Source organism: Pteropus vampyrus, unplaced genomic scaffold, assembly GCF_000151845.1.
Source record: "Pteropus vampyrus isolate Shadow unplaced genomic scaffold, Pvam_2.0 Scaffold271, whole genome shotgun sequence".
Lineage (NCBI taxonomy): Eukaryota > Metazoa > Chordata > Mammalia > Chiroptera > Pteropodidae > Pteropus > Pteropus vampyrus.
Window position 1 is genome coordinate 822,608 of NW_011889052.1, and position 19,299 is coordinate 841,906.

At 59.1% G+C, this 19,299-nt stretch overlaps 2 protein-coding genes across 30 annotated transcripts in view; one reads left to right on the forward strand and one right to left on the reverse strand.

The window, feature by feature from the left end:
* The window catches only part of DHX30 (DExH-box helicase 30), a 28,757-nt gene extending 19,709 nt beyond the window's left edge, over positions 1 to 9,048 (forward strand). For 9 of the 12 annotated variants that reach the window (XM_023520527.1, XM_023520531.1, XM_023520524.1 and 6 more), the window contains 17 exons: positions 1,086 to 1,378; positions 1,854 to 1,974; positions 2,667 to 2,816; positions 4,229 to 4,324; positions 4,580 to 4,732; positions 5,006 to 5,842; positions 6,097 to 6,172; positions 6,252 to 6,356; positions 6,623 to 6,798; positions 7,043 to 7,249; positions 7,339 to 7,420; positions 7,492 to 7,685; positions 7,803 to 7,962; positions 8,051 to 8,208; positions 8,300 to 8,403; positions 8,480 to 8,619; positions 8,723 to 9,048. In XM_023520527.1, coding sequence (XP_023376295.1) covers positions 1,086 to 1,378; positions 1,854 to 1,974; positions 2,667 to 2,816; positions 4,229 to 4,324; positions 4,580 to 4,732; positions 5,006 to 5,842; positions 6,097 to 6,172; positions 6,252 to 6,356; positions 6,623 to 6,798; positions 7,043 to 7,249; positions 7,339 to 7,420; positions 7,492 to 7,685; positions 7,803 to 7,962; positions 8,051 to 8,208; positions 8,300 to 8,403; positions 8,480 to 8,619; positions 8,723 to 8,976 — 3,306 coding nt within the window. In that variant the 3' untranslated portion in view covers positions 8,977 to 9,048. The remainder of the gene's footprint in view (positions 1 to 1,085; positions 1,379 to 1,853; positions 1,975 to 2,666; positions 2,817 to 4,228; positions 4,325 to 4,579; positions 4,733 to 5,005; positions 5,843 to 6,096; positions 6,173 to 6,251; positions 6,357 to 6,622; positions 6,799 to 7,042; positions 7,250 to 7,338; positions 7,421 to 7,491; positions 7,686 to 7,802; positions 7,963 to 8,050; positions 8,209 to 8,299; positions 8,404 to 8,479; positions 8,620 to 8,722) is intronic. The other 3 variants (XM_023520533.1, XM_011375337.2, XM_023520532.1) reach the window with 2 other exon arrangements.
* Positions 9,049 to 10,304: 1,256 nt separating this feature from the next.
* Positions 10,305 to 19,299, reverse strand: part of LOC105302353 (microtubule-associated protein 4) — a 153,678-nt gene continuing 144,683 nt past the window's right edge. For 11 of the 18 annotated variants that reach the window (XM_011375345.2, XM_023520535.1, XM_023520537.1 and 8 more), the window contains 5 exons: positions 18,963 to 19,055; positions 15,147 to 15,228; positions 13,462 to 13,574; positions 11,906 to 12,095; positions 10,305 to 11,781 (listed from right to left, as the gene is read on the reverse strand). In XM_011375345.2, the coding sequence (XP_011373647.1) occupies positions 11,774 to 11,781; positions 11,906 to 12,095; positions 13,462 to 13,574; positions 15,147 to 15,228; positions 18,963 to 19,055 (486 nt within the window). In that variant the 3' untranslated portion in view covers positions 10,305 to 11,773. The remainder of the gene's footprint in view (positions 11,782 to 11,905; positions 12,096 to 13,461; positions 13,575 to 15,146; positions 15,229 to 18,962; positions 19,056 to 19,299) is intronic. The other 7 variants (XM_023520541.1, XM_011375357.1, XM_011375348.1 and 4 more) reach the window with 4 other exon arrangements.

Consider the following 19,299-nt stretch of genomic DNA (forward strand, 5'->3'; position numbering starts at 1 on the left):
ATACCTTTCTTAAGTTCATCTTAGGTTATGGTTTGTTGCTGTTATGAATAGAATTATTTTTACAACTGTAGTTGGTTATTTCAAAAACCCAAGAAGAGTTTTGAGAAGGCAGTGTGTGGGCAGCCCTCAGCTCGTCGTGCGTCGGACGGGGCTGAAGCTCCCCTACAGAGAGGCGCCTGGACTGGCACCTGCTGTCCACTGTCACATGGCCCTCGCGTCAGAAACCCTCTTGACGCCTCCCTGCCTTGCCCTGTCGCCTTCACCACTCCCAGCTTGAATGCTCCAAACCTGCACTTTATTCACACTCTGCTCCTTGTCCTTCTAGCTTCTCCCTTGTGTTTGTTCCTTTGACCCTGGGCATCTGCGTTTCTGTTCTGCCTCTTAGATTCTGAGCTTCTTGAAGTCAGGGACTAGGTCTCGTCTCTCCTGCTGCCGATGCTTCTGGTGCCCAGCAGGTTGCTTTGTACGTGCCAGAGGCTATTTGATTGTCTCTCTAGAGAACAGTGACACTATAATAGTTTTGTATAAAAGGCTTTTAAAAAGTTGCAGGTTATTTCTAGAATATTTTCCCAGCATAGGATTCTTTTTTCTTCCCCCAAAGTAAGTACCTCACTCACTCTACCCCAGTTTCGGTCCCATTCGGTGAGGCTGGTGCCCTCTCACATTCCTTATTGCTTTAGGAAACAGTGTCCTCTGAGCTTCCCTGGGGAGCGTAGGATTCTTGTGTCAGAAGGTATGTCTGTCTTATGGCGTGGGCTACATCTGTCCTAATTGCTGTATTCACTTAGCCTTCTTGGATCACTTCGTGAATGTATCTCCTTCCCTGTTGCCCTGTAGGTTTTTGGGTTTTTTAAATTGTTTTTTATCTTTGATAAGTGTAAGAAGTTATCTCATCATTTTCATTTGTCAGAGCTAGACATTTTTAGTGTTCTATGCCCAGTTCCGGACTAGAGGCTGAGGCGGGTAGACAGGTGAAGATGCATGGCTTCTACATGAGGGACTTTTGGTGTGACTGGCCAAGGTCCAGGCGGGCTGAGGTGTGAGGGTGGTATGGACCCTCAAAACGTCCCTTTCCACCCCCCCAGGGCTGGGGTCTACTGGGTCCCCGAAATGAGCTATTTGATGCAGCCAAATACCGTGTGCTAGCCGACCGCTTTGGCTCTCCGGCTGACAGCTGGTGGCGCCCAGAACCCACCATGCCACCCACTTCCTGGCGGCAGCTGAATCCCGAGGGCATCCGGCCAGGGGGACCTGGGGGCCTCTCCCGCTCCTTGGGCCGAGAGGAAGAGGAAGATGAGGAGGAAGAACTAGAAGAGGGGACCATCGATGTCACTGAATTCCTGTCCATGACCCAGCAGGACTCCCACACTCCACTCAGGTACAGCTAGAGATGGGGATGCAGGGGAAGCTGGCTGCACCTTGACGTGGAAATGGGGGTGTGTTCCCCAGGAGCCTTCTCAGACGAGGGGGCCCTTGTCCCACCTCTCCACCTATGTGCCCCATTATCCACTGGTCTGCCTGCCCGCTCCTAGGGGAGAGCCAGCCGTGGTCTCGTACTGCGTGGCTGGGCTTTGGCACAACAGCGGCATGGCTCTTCCCTCAGGCCACACTTGGGTCCCCGAGGCCCAGCAAGCACTCTGCGTGCCCCTCGCCCTCTTATGTGTTTGGGGAACTGCGGGAGCATCAGCCACGACGCGTGTCTGTGAGGGTCACAGGCCAAGCAGAAACGCCCAGTCTGCTGTCCTTTTCGTGCCTCTTGGCTGCCTGCTGCAACATCCCAGTGTCCTGCCCCCGGGGTGAAATTGGCCCGGAAGGAAAGCGAGCTTTTTCACCTAAACTTTTGGTCCTCCCAGGGGGGGTTCCCTTGAAATGACAGATGATGACAGTGCTATTAGGGCTCTGACCCAGTTTCCGCTTCCCAAGAACCTTCTGGCCAAGGTGATTCAGATAGCAACATCGTCTTCCACAGCTAAGGTGAGTTGAGTCTCCTAGAAGTGCATGTGGGTGGGGAGCTGGCTTGGTCGTGTCTGGTTTGCTCTAAGACCAGGTAGGAGGGAAACCACAGGTGTGTGGGAGGGCCAAGGCCGCCTGTCTGCCTAGCCCACTCCGAGGCCAGCTGGGGATCCTTGGAGGGCGAGGAGGGTGGGACAGCGGGGACAGAACGGAAGCCAGAGCACAGGCACATGGGGAGTGGGCTGCGGACCGCGGAGTGGGAGGCCCGTGTCTGTCTTGCTGAGGTGTGAGTTTCACCTTGGCCATCAGGCTAACGGGCTTTGGCCAACAGAGCTTCTCTCCAGGTTCAACGCCTTCTTCCCCATGATGTGCCTGGTGTTTAGCACATGCTGACAGCTCCAGCCCACAGGTGCTACCACACCTCTTTGCCTCGAAGGTGCTGAGAGGACGGGGTTAGGAGGGCAGGTCGGGGTATTGCCCAGACACTGTCTTCGGCTGAGAATCACGGGACAGGAGCAGCAAGTAGAGACGGGGCAAGATGCAGCTCTGCAGGGCCTTGCTCCTGTCTGCACAGTGGTGCTTCTCGTGTGGCTGGTGTTTGGCACCTGCTGAGCTGGGGGTTAAGTCCATCTCTTGGTTCCTCGGCGGTCAGAGAATGCCACAGACGTCTTCATTCCCTGCCTTTTTATAACCACCTCTCGCCTTTCCTGTAGAACCTCATGCAGTTCCATACTGTGGGCACCAAGACCAAGCTGTCCACCCTGACCCTGCTCTGGCCCTGTCCCATGACCTTTGTTGCCAAAGGGCGCCGCAAAGCAGAGGCTGAGAACAAGGCGGCGGCCTTGGCCTGCAAGAAACTGAAGGTGAGTCCAGGAGGGTCCCTGGCATGACGTGGCAGGTTTCTCGGAGCTCCCTCCTACCCTTGCAGATTGGTCCACTTTTCCAGGAAGTGAAACCCACCATACCAAGCCTCTGGCTGGGCACAAAAGTATACTTGTCAGGCTGTGTGGCTGCTGCTTCCAGGACCTGCCCACAGTCCCTCTAGAAGTGCTCTGCTTGTGAGCTCAGCCTTTTCAGCCTTGTTGGCAGAACCTAGGCGAAGCTGGCAGGAAACATGTTCATCATTCTGGATGGTGTAAAGCTGGAGAAATGGTGCCTATGTCGAGTGGCAGGCTTGATGTCTAGAAAAGTCTTTTAGAACCCGGCTTGTGTGGCCAAAACAAATAAGACATTTATCTGGGGTGAAGCTTGAAGAAGCGATGAGCAGCAAGGTGAAGGTTGTGTGGCCTGCAGCCAGCAGTTCCCTGGAAGAGGCTTTGGAGGCCAGCAGATGGCCCAGCGGTGGGAGTTAGCATTGTGTTCGGACTGCCTGAGAAGCTAGTGACTTGAAACCGTGTTGGTAGAGTTTTCATTTGCAGAACGAGAGAGGAACGAGGCCCTGTTTTACTCTCAGTGGTCATGCGTGGCTCTGGGAACTGCATTTTAGATACAGCTGATGCTGAGAGGTAATGAGAGCCTGGAGAATAGACGAGGGCTTGGGACAGGGAAGTGGTCACAGAAGACGGAATGGATGTGTTACCTGTGGCTCAAGAACATAACTAGGGATCATTGGGAGAACTTGGAGAAGCTCTGAGTTTAGCTTGGTAGACGCAAGCACTGGTGGCCAGAGGCTTCGCAGCTGCTGGAGTCGTGTCTCGGGAGGAGCGGCCCCCACCTGGCAGCGGCGTTCAGAGCAGCAGGCTGGCTGCTGGGCAGAGGGTGCTGGTAACCTCTTGTCCTGGGAAGGGCGGAAGCCTCTCCTATGGCAAGGTGGCTGTGTTGGCACCTCCCGTGGTCTAGGGACTGGATCCTTGACCTTGAGGTCTACCCAGAGGCCAGAGGAAGGGGGTTGGTCCCCCCAGGGGTGAACTGCTTAAAGAAGGGAGTGTTGGATCGGAACTTCAGAGGGAGAGCAGAATCCTGACATGACAGGTGATGGGGACACAAGACTAAGGAAAAATGACTGGTTTTATGCTCTTGCCTGAGGTTTTATCTCTGGTGATGAGGTGGCTTTGGGCATGTAGGGAAAAAGGATGCAATGTTTCTCTTCTAGTTGCTTATTTTACCAAATAGCATAAGTAGATATTCCATATACATTTGTATGTTGGGGTCACAGACATAACGGGTGCCGTGCAGACAGAACACAGTGGGGATGGATTTGGGTGAGGCAGTGAAGGCAGAGGGTACCTGTGAGGTGTGTCGGGGTCGTTAAGGGCCTGGCCCACCTATCTTACAGGCCGCCGTGCTGGGAATTCGTGGAGGTGAACTTGGGCTGTTGGGGACCCAGCTGCTCAGTGGGAGTTTCTCAGCCCCCGCCGCCTTCCCGACAGATGTGAGGCTGTTCTGCTCGTACATGTCAGGGCTGGCTTTCTTTGAATTAATTTTACTTAGTTAATTTCTTTTTTTTTTGGTGGTGATTTACATTTTCCGGGTCCCTTATTTCTCTCTTGTATCACGTCAGCCGAAAACGGGCATCTCTTAGGAAAGAGATTGCTCTGCACGATTTCCCTTTGGACCTCCTGAGTCTGGCTGGGCTGGTTCTGGGGAGGCAGGGGCACAGACCGGGCCATGCGTGTCCCCTCTGCAGAGCCTGGGCCTGGTGGACCGCAACAACGAGCCGCTTACCCATGCCATGTACAACTTGGCCTCCTTGCGTGAGCTGGGCGAGACCCAGCGCCGGCCATGTACCATCCAGCTGCCTGAGCCCATCCTCCGCAAGATAGAGACCTTCCTGAACCACGTAAGAGCCCCTCACGTCCTCGCCCACCTCCATCGTCTTCAAATTGAAAGCTTCCACCTGCAGCAGGCAGTATTCACTCCCCATTTTACCCACTGAAGATGAAGCCTTGGAGCACCCTTGCCCCAAGCAGCCCAGCTGTGCCCACAGGTCGGCTGCCCAGGGGCCTGGGCCATAGTGTGTGACCCAGCGAATCACATGAAGAGGGTCTGGGTGCAAGTGAGGAAGAAGGTAATTCTCTCTTTCATCATTTCGTTTGCTTCTTCTGTCCCCTAGTACCCCGTGGACAGTTCATGGATCTCCCCAGAGCTCCGGCTGCAGGGTGATGACATCTTGCCCTTGGGCAAGGACTCAGGGCCCCTGAGTGACCCTATCACAGGCAAGCCCTACGTGCCCCTGTCAGAGTCGGAGGAGGTGCGTCTGAGCCAGAGCCTGCTAGAGCTGTGGCGGCGGCGAGGGCCCATCTGGCAGGAGGCCCCCCAGCTCCCTGTGGACCCACATCGGGACACCATCCTCAATGCTATTGAGCAGCACCCGGTGGTGGTCATCTCCGGGGACACAGGCTGTGGGAAAACCACGCGCATCCCGCAGCTGCTGCTGGAGCGCTATGTGACCGAGGGCCGAGGTGCTCGCTGCAACGTGATCATCACCCAGCCGCGCCGCATCTCGGCCGTTTCCGTGGCACAGCGGGTCAGCCACGAACTGGGCCCCTCCCTGCGCCGGAACGTGGGCTTCCAGGTGCGGTTGGAAAGCAAGCCCCCGGCCCGGGGCGGCGCCCTGCTCTTCTGCACCGTGGGCATCCTGCTGCGGAAGCTGCAGAGCAACCCCAGCCTGGAAGGCGTGAGCCACGTCATCGTGGACGAGGTGCACGAGCGGGACGTGAACACGGACTTCTTGCTGATCTTGCTCAAGGGCCTGCAGCGGCTCAACCCCGCCCTGCGGCTGGTGCTCATGAGCGCCACGGGTGATAACGAGCGTTTCTCCCGCTACTTCGGCGGCTGCCCCGTCATCAAGGTGCCCGGCTTCATGTACCCCGTCAAGGAGTATTACCTGGAGGACATCCTGGCCAAGCTGGGCAAGCACCAGTACCCACCCCGGCACCGGCACCACGAGGTGAGGGGGCCTGGGCCCTTCCTCCATGGATTTTGTCCTTTCTGTTTCTGGGGCTTCGTGGCCTAGGGCAAGTGACCCTCCTCACGCCTCGCTTCTCTTGACAGAAACGGGAATGATCGTCTCCATGGCAGGGGTGTGGTGAGGGTTGTTGGCGTCATGTGAGATGCCTCAGCCTCACAAAGTCACAGTGGCCGTGTTCTCTGTGTGACCCCTTGCCTTGGGACTGTGACTGTGGTTTCTCTTCTTCCACCCAGGCTGAGGACGAGTGTGCACTCGATTTGGACCTTGTGACCGATCTGGTTTTGCACATCGATGCCCGCGGGGAACCAGGTGGGTGCCCCCCTGCCCTGCGCCCGCCCCGACCTCGGTCTGCTGGGAGCCAGCTCACGCCTGCGGGGCCCCTCTCCAGGTGGGATCCTCTGCTTCCTGCCTGGCTGGCAGGAGATCAAAGGAGTGCAGCAGCGCCTGCAGGAGGCCCTGGGCGTGCACGAGAGCAAGTACCTCATCCTGCCAGGTGAGAGCTGTGTGCAGGGCCTCACGGCACCCAGACACCCACCGGCTTCGCCTTGTATTCTGGGGACCGACCCAACTAGGACCCAAGGGGCCTGGGTTTCTGACCAGGCTGCACTGCCTTTTGCTGGCTTTGCAACTTTTCCTGGGCTTACTAAACCTGGGCCTCACTTTCAGGAAAATGGGGTGAAAATCCTTGCCCTGCCGTCACCACGGGGAGGTCCTGGCCCGAGCGGTGCCTGTAACCTGTGTGTGCTTGCTGCCCACCAGTGCACTCCAACATCCCCATGATGGACCAGAAGGCCATATTTCAGCAGCCACCAGTTGGAGTACGCAAGATTGTCTTGGCCACCAATATCGCTGAGACCTCCATCACAGTCAATGACATCGTGCACGTGGTGGACAGTGGCCTGCACAAGGAGGAACGCTATGACCTGAAGACCAAGGTGGCACCCATCTCCAGGGCCCAGCCAGCCCCGGGGGAGAACTCCAGTTCTGGGGTGGCCCCTGGCTCAGATCGGCCTTGGACCTGCCCTATGTCTGGAGAAGGCCACACTTGTGGGGTCTCAGTGTCCCTGTTGGGGTAGGGCTGTTGAGGGCTTAAATGAGGTGGTGGCCAGGCATGGGGGGACGGGGCACTGAGGAAGTCCTGTGGCGTCTGTGTTGCTGCTCACCTGCCCCCTCCCCCAGGTGTCCTGCCTGGAGACGGTGTGGGTGTCACGAGCCAATGTGATCCAGCGCCGGGGCCGGGCGGGCCGCTGTCAGTCGGGCTTTGCCTACCACCTGTTCCCACGGAGCCGGCTGGAGAAAATGGTCCCTTTCCAAGTGCCGGAGATCCTGCGCACGCCCCTTGAGAACCTGGTGCTGCAGGCCAAGATCCACATGCCCGAGAAGACGGTGCGCAGAGGCGCCGCGGGGCAGGCGGGCCTTGGGCGCAGCGGGCGGGACGCAGGCTCACGGGGGGCTCTGCTGTATTCTGGCTGCAGGCAGTGGAGTTCCTCTCCAAGGCCGTGGACAGTCCAAACATTAAGGCAGTGGACGAGGCTGTGATCTTGCTCCAGGAGATCGGTGAGTGGGCAGGGCTGGGCCGGGCCGCGGAGAGGCTCTCCAGGGCGGGCCTGACAGCTGAGCTGTTGCAGGGGTGCTGGACCAGCGGGAGTACCTGACCACCCTGGGGCAGCGCCTGGCCCACATCTCCACCGACCCCCGGCTGGCCAAGGCCATAGTGCTGGCCGCCATCTTCCGTTGCCTGCACCCGCTGCTGGTGGTCGTCTCCTGCCTCACCCGGGACCCCTTCAGCAGCAGCCTGCAGAACCGAGCGGAGGTGGACAAGGTCAGACCCGCCCCTGCCATGGTCTCGGCGCTCCCCGTCAGCCCTGCACCACCTCCTGTCCTGGGGGAGCCTCCTCGAGCCCTGCCCGTGACCCTGGTACTGTCCTCCCCCTCCCAGGTGAAGGCACTGCTGAGCCACGACAGTGGCAGTGACCACCTGGCCTTCGTGCGGGCCGTGGCCGGCTGGGAGGAGGTGCTGCGCTGGCAGGACCGCAGCTCCCGTGAGAACTACCTGGAGGAGAACCTGCTGTACGCGCCGAGCCTGCGCTTCATCCACGGTCAGCGGAGCCCCAGCCCGGGCTATGAGCTGCCGTCTGCCTGGCCTCGGCTCCAGGCCGCGGGTTCACCCCAGCTTTGCCTCCGCAGGACTCATCAAGCAGTTCTCCGAGAACATTTACGAGGCTTTCCTGGTGGGGAAGCCCTCGGACTGCACCCTGGCCTCTGCCCAGTGCAACGAGTACAGCGAGGAGGAGGAGCTGGTGAAGGGCGTGCTGATGGCGGGTCTCTACCCCAACCTCATCCAGGTGCTGCCTCCGGGACAGGGCGACTGGGCCCCGACCTTTCCCATCCCCAGCTCCTCGCTCAGCCCACCCATCTTTCCCTCCATCCCCGCAGGTGAGGCAGGGCAAGGTGACCCGGCAGGGCAAGTTCAAGCCCAACAGTGTCACATACAGGACCAAATCAGGCAACATCTTGCTGCACAAGTCGACCATTAACAGGTGGGGGGCAGGCAAGGCCGGGCAGGGTCCCTCGGATGGGTCAGAATGGTGGCCTCACGCAGCTTTTGTCCTCCAGGGAGGCCACACGGCTACGGAGCCGCTGGCTGACGTATTTCATGGCTGTCAAATCCAACGGCAGCGTCTTCGTCCGGGACTCCTCCCAGGTACACCCGCTAGCTGTGCTGCTACTGACCGACGGGGACGTCCACGTCCGTGGTGGGTACCTGCGCGCCTCCCAGCCCCCTGCGCCACTGGGGCGGTCTGTCTCCCCGAGGGCCTGGCGTCACCCTGGCTCCCTACCACCTTTCCTTTCTGCCAGACGATGGGCGCCGGGCCACCATTTCCTTGAGTGACAGCGACTTGCTGAGGCTGGAGGGCGACTCGCGCACCGTGCGGCTGCTGCGGGAGCTGCGCCGGGCGCTGGGCCGCATGGTGGAGCGGAGCCTGCGCAGTGAGCTGGCCGCGCTGCCGCTGGAGGTGCAGCAGGAGCACGGGCAGCTGCTGGCCCTGCTGGCGGAGCTGCTGCGGGGACCCTGTGGCAGCTTCGACGTGCGCAAGTCAGCCGAGGACTGAGCCCTGCGTCGGCCGGGCCGTGTACAGAGTGCAAATGTTTATTTAAAATAAAGTTCTATTTATCCCTTGTGAGCATCGCTGTCCTCTGGGGGCGCCTCTCTTGGGGCCTCGGCACCCTGGGTGGGGGCCACGGTTCCCCAGACTGAGGGAGTGTGAAGGCAGGGAGGCTGGGGGACAGGCTGGGGCCCAAGGTCTTGGGGGAGGAGGGGGCTTAGAACCACCCTTTCGGGAGCTTGAATCACCCGTGCTGTCAACTGGCCTGACCCTTGAGCCAGCCCAGTCTGTGTCACAGCTGCTCCTGTAGGTCCCCACACCATGGGTAGCCCGTTGCTACTGTCACTGTCTTTGCAGCTTGGGACAGCAAGTGTTGAGCAGCCCCTTCCTGTGTCTCCCTCCCTGAGACACTGGTCCAGTGCGTATTCTCATTCTGTCTGGCTGCCACCCACAGGCAGCCGGGGCCCACCTGGACCTTAATCTTTTAACCCCTTAAAAAAGGGGCCCCCAAGCTGTGTGGCAGCCCTGCCACAAGCTGGACTTGCCCTTGGTTGTAACCACATGTTCACAGATGCGAGGCTGTGGTCATCGACTACACCACGCGCACCGGTCCTTCAATGCAAGGGAACAAGCCAGGGGGTGGGTGTGGACGCTGGAGGCCGAGACAAGCCAGGACGTACAAAGAAAGGACCTGCGTGGTGAGACATCATGAGCTTTATTTACTCTTGAAATCATGACAACAGAATCACAGACTGACACAGGTAATGGCTGAGCCATAAGCAAATCAGGCAGTAAGAGATGTCCCACCCCCGATGACCACAGAGTAGTACACAGCACACAGGCCTCTGGTCCTCACCTGTCAGGGCTACCACCTTAGCCTCTGGCCATGGGACCCTTCAAGGAGCTGCGACCAGGCCATCCAGACAGCTCTGCTTGGGCCCCCCCACCCCCACCCTTGGCTAAAGGAGTGAAAGGACCTGGAGCCGGTGGTCCAGGACCACAGGGAGGGTGCAGGTCCCGCCCCCAAGACATGGGCGCCCTGACCTCCCGGTGAGGACCCTCTGGTCTAGAAGCACTTTCTCCACGAGGCTTGCAACTTCCTGGTTTGTGGGAGCTGGGGCTATGGTGGCCCACCTCCCCACTGACACGCTGCCTCAGAAGCGGGGAGGCCTGCCCGCCCAAACGCCCTCGCTCTGCTGGAGCGCGAACCTGAGCCCCAGTCAGGCGCCCCAACCTGCCCGGCTCTGCGGGACAGCAACAGAGGGCAGGAGGGCACCGCACGAGGCCCTGCCAGGGAAACCCTAAAACTCCCAGGCCATTTCACTGCAAACCGGTAGGTTTTAATCCTTTATTAGAAACCATGCAAATTTTAATACAAAAAAATACAAGTGCAGTAAGAGTCTTCGTGCCAATACGATTCCCGGGATTTCTCATTGCAGCCACCCCGAGCGGGCCGAGCCGGGACGCCCCGCAGGCTGGCCTCGCCTCACCTCCCGCCGCTCCAGTCAGAGTAGCAGGGACGTGGGTTGGCCCCAGTCTTATGCCTTTATTTTTAAATTTCTGGACCTGATTCCCCACGACCTATACGCGCTCTGCACATCTTAGGCTCCCTGGTAGCCGAGGGCCCAAGTGTCCTCGGCCTGCAGGATTTTGACCTCCGTGGCCTGTTCCAGCCCTGACCTTGTATCTCCCACCAGATCCCAGGAATGAGACAGACAGAGATGCCAAAACCAGCCTCTTGGTTAGAAAAGAAAAGCAGCATAAACGCAAAACGCAGAACCACCAGTCACACTCTGAGCAGCTCCTGGCATGCCCTACCTGCTGACCAGGCTGCAGCCCCCACGTCACCCGCCCTGCCCACCATCTCCGGGGTCCCGAGCTGCCCCCTGGGCAGCCCCCAGTGCCTGACCTCCTGGCTGGAGGCTTAAGGATCTCCCCTCTCTGTTTCCTTTAACACCTGCTGAGGACTTTCATTTAAGACATGACTTCAACCTGCAAAACTATTCCACCAGTTTTTAGGATATTTAAAAAAAAAAAAAGAATAAAACAAGAAAAAAGTATGACAGCAGCTAGGCAGGTATGGGAAGCAGTGGGGACAGGCAGCGTTGACCCCTAGCTAACTTGCGGCAGGGTGGCAAGAGGTGTTTGGCACCAGCCACGTCAAAGGGACAGGCAATAGCTTAGCAGGCTCCAGGGGACGCGGTCAGGGCCGGGCCACCGCATGGGCAATCCACTCATCCCGCCAGGTGGACCCAGTGAGGAGGGAGGGAGGGAGGGTATGTCAGTTTCTCTTGGGTTTGGTCCAAAAAACCCAAACAAAGAGGGGATTGGAATCAGGTCTCCTCTCTTAGACCCCCCCAAGACCCCAGGTCAGCCTCCCCCCACCCCTAATACCACTCCCTGGAGCAGGGACGCGATGATGGGACAGGAGCAAAGCAAGGACCGGGCCTGGGGCAAGGGGCGGGAAGAGGTGTGGGGGTGACGGCTGCTGCCTTGGGCAAGCGAGACAGGAGGGAGGGAGGGGGGAGGGCCCTAGAGGGCTGCCCGGAACCCCGGCGGTCACAGGTCTAGTGGGCGGCCCGGGGAAGACAGCCAAGGACACGGGTGCCTGAGCTGGGGCCGCCAGGGAAGTGGGGGGGACGGGAGACAATGTCGGCCCCGTGGTCGGTGCGGGCCCTGGCGTTTGCCCGGAACGTCAGCCTGTAGGTCTCAATCTGCAGTGACACGGGAGGAGGGAGGGAAAGGGTCACGAAGGAGACAAGGGGGGGACAAAGGGATGGAAGACGAGACCAGAATGTCATCATTAGATGCCTGGAAAATAAAAGGTTGCTTCGTTAAAATTTAGGCCACACTCTGGTCAAAAAACAAAGGAGTTTCAATTTGCAGCCAGTGGCAGGGTCCCTGGCTGGCCCTCAGGCCAAGCCCAGCCACTTACTTGTCTCCTGGATCTGGCAGTCCAAGGTCTGGGCCTCCCTTTGGTCACCACCCCCTGCCAAGGTGGTGTGGCCACTGAGGCCACTGGCTGAAGTGGGGGCGCCAGCTTCGGGCGCTGCCTCAGGGATGGCCGGCTCCTCCCCAGCGGGGGGGCCCGGACACGGAGGGGCCTCGCTGCCACCGCCCTCCGTCTACAATGAAACAGTGGGGGAGACAGTGCAGGGTCAGTCCGAGAGGGAGTGGGATGGGGGACGGAGGTGAGAGTTACACGCAGCCCCCGCCCCGGCCGCCCCTGGATGGAGGTGCTGTCATCTGGGCCACGTGGACCGGGTGCTCCCACCCCTGCCCCGCCCATGGGAACCACCGCTGGCAGGGCAGCCAAGTGCGGGGCAGGACGGCGCAGCCTGGCTAGTGACATGCTCTGGGAGCTTCCTCTGTGAAATGCCTCTCTGAGAGGTGCCAGGCTTCTCAGCAAGGCTAGCGCCAAACAAACACAGCAAGGACAGCAGGTCAGCTGCAGCGAGCCTGAGGCGCCGTCTCGAGACGGGCCTGGACTTGGCTGGGAAGCAGTGACGCCGCAGGCCAATCAGTACTGGAAAATGACTCCAGAAACAGCAAAGAAAGGGACATAATGAAACATGGACACAGGAGGCGGGGCCAGAAGGCCAGGTGCGAATCCTGGTCTGCATGCACTTGCTGCGTGGCCCTGGACGAGGCACCTGAGCTAGTGCCCCACAGACATAGACTAGAGAAGGGTGGGGACACGAACCAAGAGCCTGTGACAGAGCCAGGATCCCAAAATGTTCGTGAAGGCTAATCAGGGCTCGACTCCGCACCGCGGGAGGGCGGGATAAAAGGGTGGCAGGGGTGGCCCAGTGCGGGCTCTCCAATGTCACAGTGGAGGCCTGCAGCAGCGCTCTGGCCCCCTCCCTGTGCACCTTCCCCTCAGTGGCTGCAGTGACCCTCAAGCACCAAAGCCTGCAAGACGCCGCCCCCTACCTGCCGACACAGAACGAGGGACAGACAGCATCTCAGCACACAAAGGGGCTCACAGGACTGTGGAAGGAGGGAGGGCGGGAAGGAGGCGGGGCAGGGAGGAGAGGCCCAGGCAGTCCCGAGGGTGGGAAGCCCTGTCACCCGAGCACGCCCCCAGAGCCTTGGCCCAAACGGGCCGCAGGCAGTCCCTCCGGAGGCAGGTGGACACCAGGCCTGCTGTCGCATGTGCCCACACCCCTCTCATGAGGTAGCTGGGGACAACTACCGTGCAGCCCACCCGCCTTGTGGTGACCTGTGCCCCAGCCACAGTTTCTCTGAAAATGGCTGAGATGAGCTCAAAAAGTAAGGAAGGCCATGGTTCTCAGAAGGCTGTCTCCGGCTTGGGCCTCTTAACCTCTCCTGCCTCGCCCAGGTCTGATGATGATGGGAAAACAGCAATGGTGTGGGGGACATGACTCCTGAAGAGACTGAGGGGCGGTGACAGCGCCCGCCTGCAGGGACCCAGACTCCACCGCACACCCCGCCCGTCCCCAGCTGTCCCCGTGGCAACCCATTCACTACCTTCACGGCACCTCCCGCAGGCAGGTGGCCCACGTTATCAAGGGACCCCACCTTCGCCTGGGCCTTCTCCTTGAAGTTCAGCTTCTGACTTTCGATCTTGACATCTCCTCCACCTGGAACCAGAACGGCACCGGTCACCGGGGCGGCAGAGAAACAGTCCCGCAGGCACAGCCTGCGGCCTGGGACGGGAACCCCAGCCTGGCCGAGGGCTGGCTAAGCGCCCGTCCAGCAGCGGGGAAAACGCGACCCGCTGCCCCCGGCTCCGAGGACAGACAGGACACGGCGTGCGCGCTTTCGAAGTGGGGCGCCTCTTCCCTGAGTCTGGCTGGGGCCGACTCCCCGTCCAGCCGGAGGGGGCAGCTCCACGGAGAAGCAGCCACCCTCTCACCATCGCAGCCCGCGGCTTCCAGGGCGGGCCTCGAACTGTGCCAGGGGCACGCCGCTTCTCGTCCCCCGGGCAGCGTGACAACCCCCGACTGACCGGCTGTGTGCTGCGCCACGGCCTCTTCCAGCACGGTCAGGATCCCCGTTTTAGAGCTGCTGGCACTGACGCTGGGACAAAGTGACCTGCCCAAGGTCACCGCCGAGCTAGTGACTGACCGAGACAGGATGGGAACGTAGGCTGTCTGAGCCATTGAACCAGACCCCACTGTCGTGAAAAGGCAAAGGGCCTTGGGCCTGAGCTGAGAAAGGGCCGGCCAGCCCGGGTCCAGCGCCTCTCGGCAGGGATGCAGGGGGAGGGTGACCTGGACACAGGCTCACAGGCCACAGCGTGGCCGTGGGGTCAAGGGCCAGCCCGTCCTCACTGCCACCCGGCCCTGGTGTGGCCCGGCAGCATGGTGGCCCTCAACCCGTCTTCTCCTTTCTCCCCCAGTCCCTCAGCTCCCATCCGAACCTCAACACGCAGCTTCTCGCCACATCTCCACGCTCGAGTCCTAGCCCCCCGCAAAAGCTGGACTTCAAGTCGCCCAGCGTCACTAGGGAGGGGAGCATCTCATTAGTAGATGTGCCAGATAAAAGGGGGAAAAGGAAGGTTAGTTAAGGCTGAAATGTTTTCATCCTTTTTAACAGAGCGTGTTCTAAAGTGGACGGTTTTGCTGAGGAAAGGGAGTTTTCTCGGTCTCAACGGGCCCCTGGTGACCGCCCTCTGGGACGCCAGATCCGCCCACCGGTGCGCCTGCTGCTGCAGGGGTCCTCCCTACCCCAAACCTGCCGCAGACCCGGGAACCAAAGCACGCGAGGGTGACAGGGTGACAGCTGAGACCGGAGCCGCCGACGCACTGTGGGATCATCTTTGCTCCCGAATCTGCCAGTGAGGCCTGGCCTCGCTCTCTGGAATGCCAGCACCAGCTCTCGAAACGCTCGCCCGGCTGGGAGGCTGAGCCGGATCCCCGGCCTGGAGCGGGCCTCTGCCCTGGGCCTCAGTCAACAGCAGGTCCTCAGGACGGTGCCCGTGCGAAGGGCAGCCTTCACCGCCCACCACCGGTTCCTCCTCCCGCTGAGAGGTCAGTGCCCTATTCCCATCCCTGACAGGGACTGAAGGCTGCACCGTGCCATGGCTGTGTCCTGAGCGGGGGTGGCTCCAGGAATCGTTACGGAGTGACGAAGGTGTAAGGGGGACACCCGGCTGGCCCACGGGAGGACCACATGCCCAGGTGTCCTGGGACAAGGGAGGCACCACTCACCAGGCTTGTGCTTGATGTTGGCCTTAGACCCACACTTGGAGGAGACCTTAGAGATGTCCACCTTCTTGTTCTGAATCTGAACCTGAGAAGAAACCACAACGACGTTATCACCGCAGAGAAGGTACGTTGCCAGGGCCAAACCCACGTTCCCTTTGAAAGCCTCTTCTCCATGTCCGAGTTTTTGCTCTCCCTCTGTAAGCGCCGACATCTCAGTCTGGTCAAGGTCAGGGTCACCGCCCGAAGCGGTTACAAGGGCCCTTGGTCCATCCTGGCCCTGCTTGTAGCGTCTGACCCCTCCTCCAGCCAGACCGAACCGATGCTGCCCACACGCACAGGCCTCTCCACCCCGAGCCCATCCACGCATCTGCCAGGCAGCTCTGCACCCATTTTTCTGGATCCGGATCCGAAATATCCCTTCTGTTCCACCTCGAATCTTACCCATCGACTCTTTGGCCCAGAGATAAAACGGAATTAACACTCTGGTGTATTTCTTTCCATTTTTTTTTCCAATACGTTTTCCCTCCTGACAGTAGATATCTACCTAATCTATACGTAAGATGACCATCCATCCGTCCGTCCATCTGTCCGTCCGTCCGTAAGACGGCCAACAGACTCTCATCAGTGTCTGCCCTGCAGGAGCTTTGGAAAAACATCTTGGTACCAGGACCGATGGCACATCTTTAACTTAGGAAAGGGCACCTACAGATGTGAGTTCTACTGGGCACCTGGGTGGGAGTCCAGGCCTCCTGTGAGTGACCTAGCTGCTCCCAATTCTGAGGAAGAGCCTGGCTTTTCCGTGTCGGGGCGTGCAGGGCCCTGCCGGCGGAGGCCGCACCTTCCGGTGGCTTCCTAACAACGCCATTCGACAGCTACCTTGCGGTGCCTGGTGTTCCTTTCTCCAGTGTCAGGAAATGCGGCCTCCGCTGTGTTCCAAGAGGGCAGGTCTGCTACATGCTTTATTCCCGCCCACAGCCCAGGGCCTGGCACGGAGTAACTTCCCGTAACCACCAGCTTGCCTGGGCCATCCTCACTCTTTCCCTTATTGTAGTAAATCTTCTTACACAGTTTCATTTTAGCTAAGGGGAGAAAAGCTTTTTAAGTTCTGAGACAGTCTCTTAATGGTTTTCTTTCCACTCATTCTACCTAATTTTATAGCCAGCCTTTTCTAATTGTGTGCGCAAAAAAATTAATTTAGAAGTATCAAAGGATGCTCATCTCAGCCCTCCTGCGCCCATCCTGCAAGGCCAGCTCTAAGGCCATCTCTCCGGAGCCTTCCCAGGCTCTAGCCGCGCTCCAGCTCTTCACATCATCTTAAATGGACATTGGCAACAACTGGACACTAATTACTTCACGTATTCAGCAAGTATTTAGAGTGCCCACCACCGTCAGAACAACAGCCTTCGCTTTGTCTCATCTTTCCAACAAGGCTGCAATTCTCCCTAAACAGGACCGGAGGGAAGTGTACTTTCCCCAGCCAAAGAGATGTGGCAGCTGTTTAAACCAAGCCACCATGTGTCCTGCAGCAAGGGTGGCAAGGTCATCTCGTGTCATCCCCGAGACCACCTGTGAAGAGTTACCGTTAAATCACTCATCGAGGCCGGGCTCTGGCCAAGGCATGGAACCCAAACAGTCCTTGACAGTTATCTGCCCTCAAAGCCTCCACTTCTTTACCTCGTGCCTGGTCCTCAATTAAAGCATAGTTGGTAAAGGAGAAGTTTCGTTTTACAGATGTGTTCCAGGTAATACATGGAGAAGAAATGCAGCCCACTGACCTTGTGGGTCTAGGTGTTGGGCACTGACAGGTGACAGTATCACAAAATAACCAGAATTGTGAGACATGATATGACTGACAGAAACACCACCACTACCTATGAAAGTCTTATGCAAATGTGGGAGAAAAAAATTAAACGTGAGTCGATTAGAGGAAAATTGAGGGATAAAGGAATATGTGAAATGAAACATGAGAAGTTCATCAGCAGAATCCGGATGCTAGCACAAACCACTCAGTTTACTTTGAGGCCTGGCCCCCGTGTCCCCTCCCCAGTGAAGCCTGCCAGCCAGCAGAAGCCACGTCCCTCTCTGTGGTCCTCTTGGCACACGACCAACCCCGCATCCACTGTATCTGGCTGCAGCTGTGCTCACACAGTCACCACTGGTCTGTGACACCCCGTGGGCCTCCTGCAGATATCAGTGGTGTGCTACTCCTAACAGGTCCGGGAACTCATTACACATACATGTCCCCCCTCATGAGGGTGACGCGAAATTAAAACTGCCACCAAATTTGAAATTGGGATCAGCTGCGGAAGTAGCCTCTCCATCACCTCCCGACATCCTCCTGGCTCTCAAGAAGGGCCGAGCCTGTGTCTGCATGTGAGTGGAGGGCGCTGACCGGGATAACTCCAGGACCGCGGCATGGGGCGGGGGCTGTGGCGGGGGAGGGGCTTAGACCTGCAGTGCTGTTCCAGCCGCAGAGCAGGCCCACCCTCCTCGCCCCACCTGAAACACCGCTCACAGGCCCTGCTGTCACGGAAGCCTCCAAAAAGGGAAATGCTTAAAAAAAAAATACATTCCTCCACAAAAAAATACATTCCTCCACAAAAAAAGTCTTTATGTGCAGGCAGAGTAAAGACTACAGTAAGTGACGACGATTATTTTCAGCACTATTATCTATACTGCACAACACATGTAAATGCACGGCTGTGTCACACACACAGGTGCCCCCAATCCTTCAGAGTCCCTGTTTTCATCCCCTTCTGTTTTCATCCAGGCCAAAAGCCAGAGAAAAGGCAAGAGCCACTGCCCACCGGGGGACCCACAGGCTGGATCTCCATCACCTCAACCACACACAGCCTTTAAAGCTTCACCCACTTCAGCTGACCCTACACCAGGTTGGCTAATGTCTGACCAACTACCAAGCTGACCAGGACACAGTCTCTGCCCACGTGGGGAAGAGCCATGGTGGGGAGATGCCGAGGAAGGGGCGGGAAAGGGCGCTCTGGCCGCCCTCCTCACGAGGGAACTGTGGGGGGGGCTGCATGCAGGCCGTGGGCGGGGGGCAGAGCCTGAGAACAAAAGGCGGCAGCGGAGCAGGGCCCTGAGGAGAAGGGAGCGAACGAAGCCCGGGAGACAGGACTGCACGGCTCCCCCCGGGCGGGCGAGAAGCAGTGAAGGGCGGAGGCGCACGCGGATGGCCCCCCACGCGCCCCGGCACACGCCGCGGCGTCCCTCACACACTGACTGACGACGGGACGTGGTCCCGGCTCTCCCTACACCTGGGCCCTCGGCTCCCTGCGAGCTGGAGTCACTGTGATCCCAGCACGGATCTCAGGGCTGGCACAGAAACGCAGCGTGACAGAGAGGATGGCCAGACAGGGGAGGAAAAGGGACCAAAAAAAAGGAGGAGGAAAAGGGAATAAAAGAGGAGGGGACTAGAAACGGAGGACAATGGGGGGGAGAGGCCGGGAGAGGACAGTGACGAGTGACCGAGTGACCGGGGAGGGGAGCAGGTAGGGGGCACCGCCTCCACGACCACAAGGACTCCAGGCAGTACTGGGGTGCACAGACAGAGGTGTGTCCCCCCACAGCGGGCTCGAGACAGGCGAGAGGCCCGCTGCTGACCGCCGCTCTCAGACCTCCCACCCACGGGGCTGAGACGCCGGCGGGGCGAGGGCAGGGGCTCACCGCCCCCGGGAGCAGCCAGGTCTCCCCTTACTTCATGGGCACTTCCTGAGGGGAGCCCCGGGCCGGTGGCCCTCCCCTCGGGCACCCCACAGCGGCCTGTGCCTCAGATGCCGGGTGTCCAGAGCTGATACTTACATTACCACCTCCAGGGACATGCTTAATATTGTCCTTGGAACCACACTTGGACTGAACATGGCTGTAGTTCAATTTTTTGGAGACTATCTGGACCTGGAGTGTTAGAGAACAGAAAACAACACAAGGGAGGGCAGGTTAGAGCTGACACGGGGCGGCGGTGAGTCCACGGTGACCACGAGCCAGGGGGGGCGCTGTTAAGACCCCGACCCCATCGCCAGCCAGCGGAGCAGCTGTGGGAGGCCGGGGGAGGGAGCTGAAGGAGCAGGAAAGGGAGTGAAGGACATGAACACACACCACGAGGACGGAAGCGGATGCCTAAGTGTTACAGCGTCGTCAT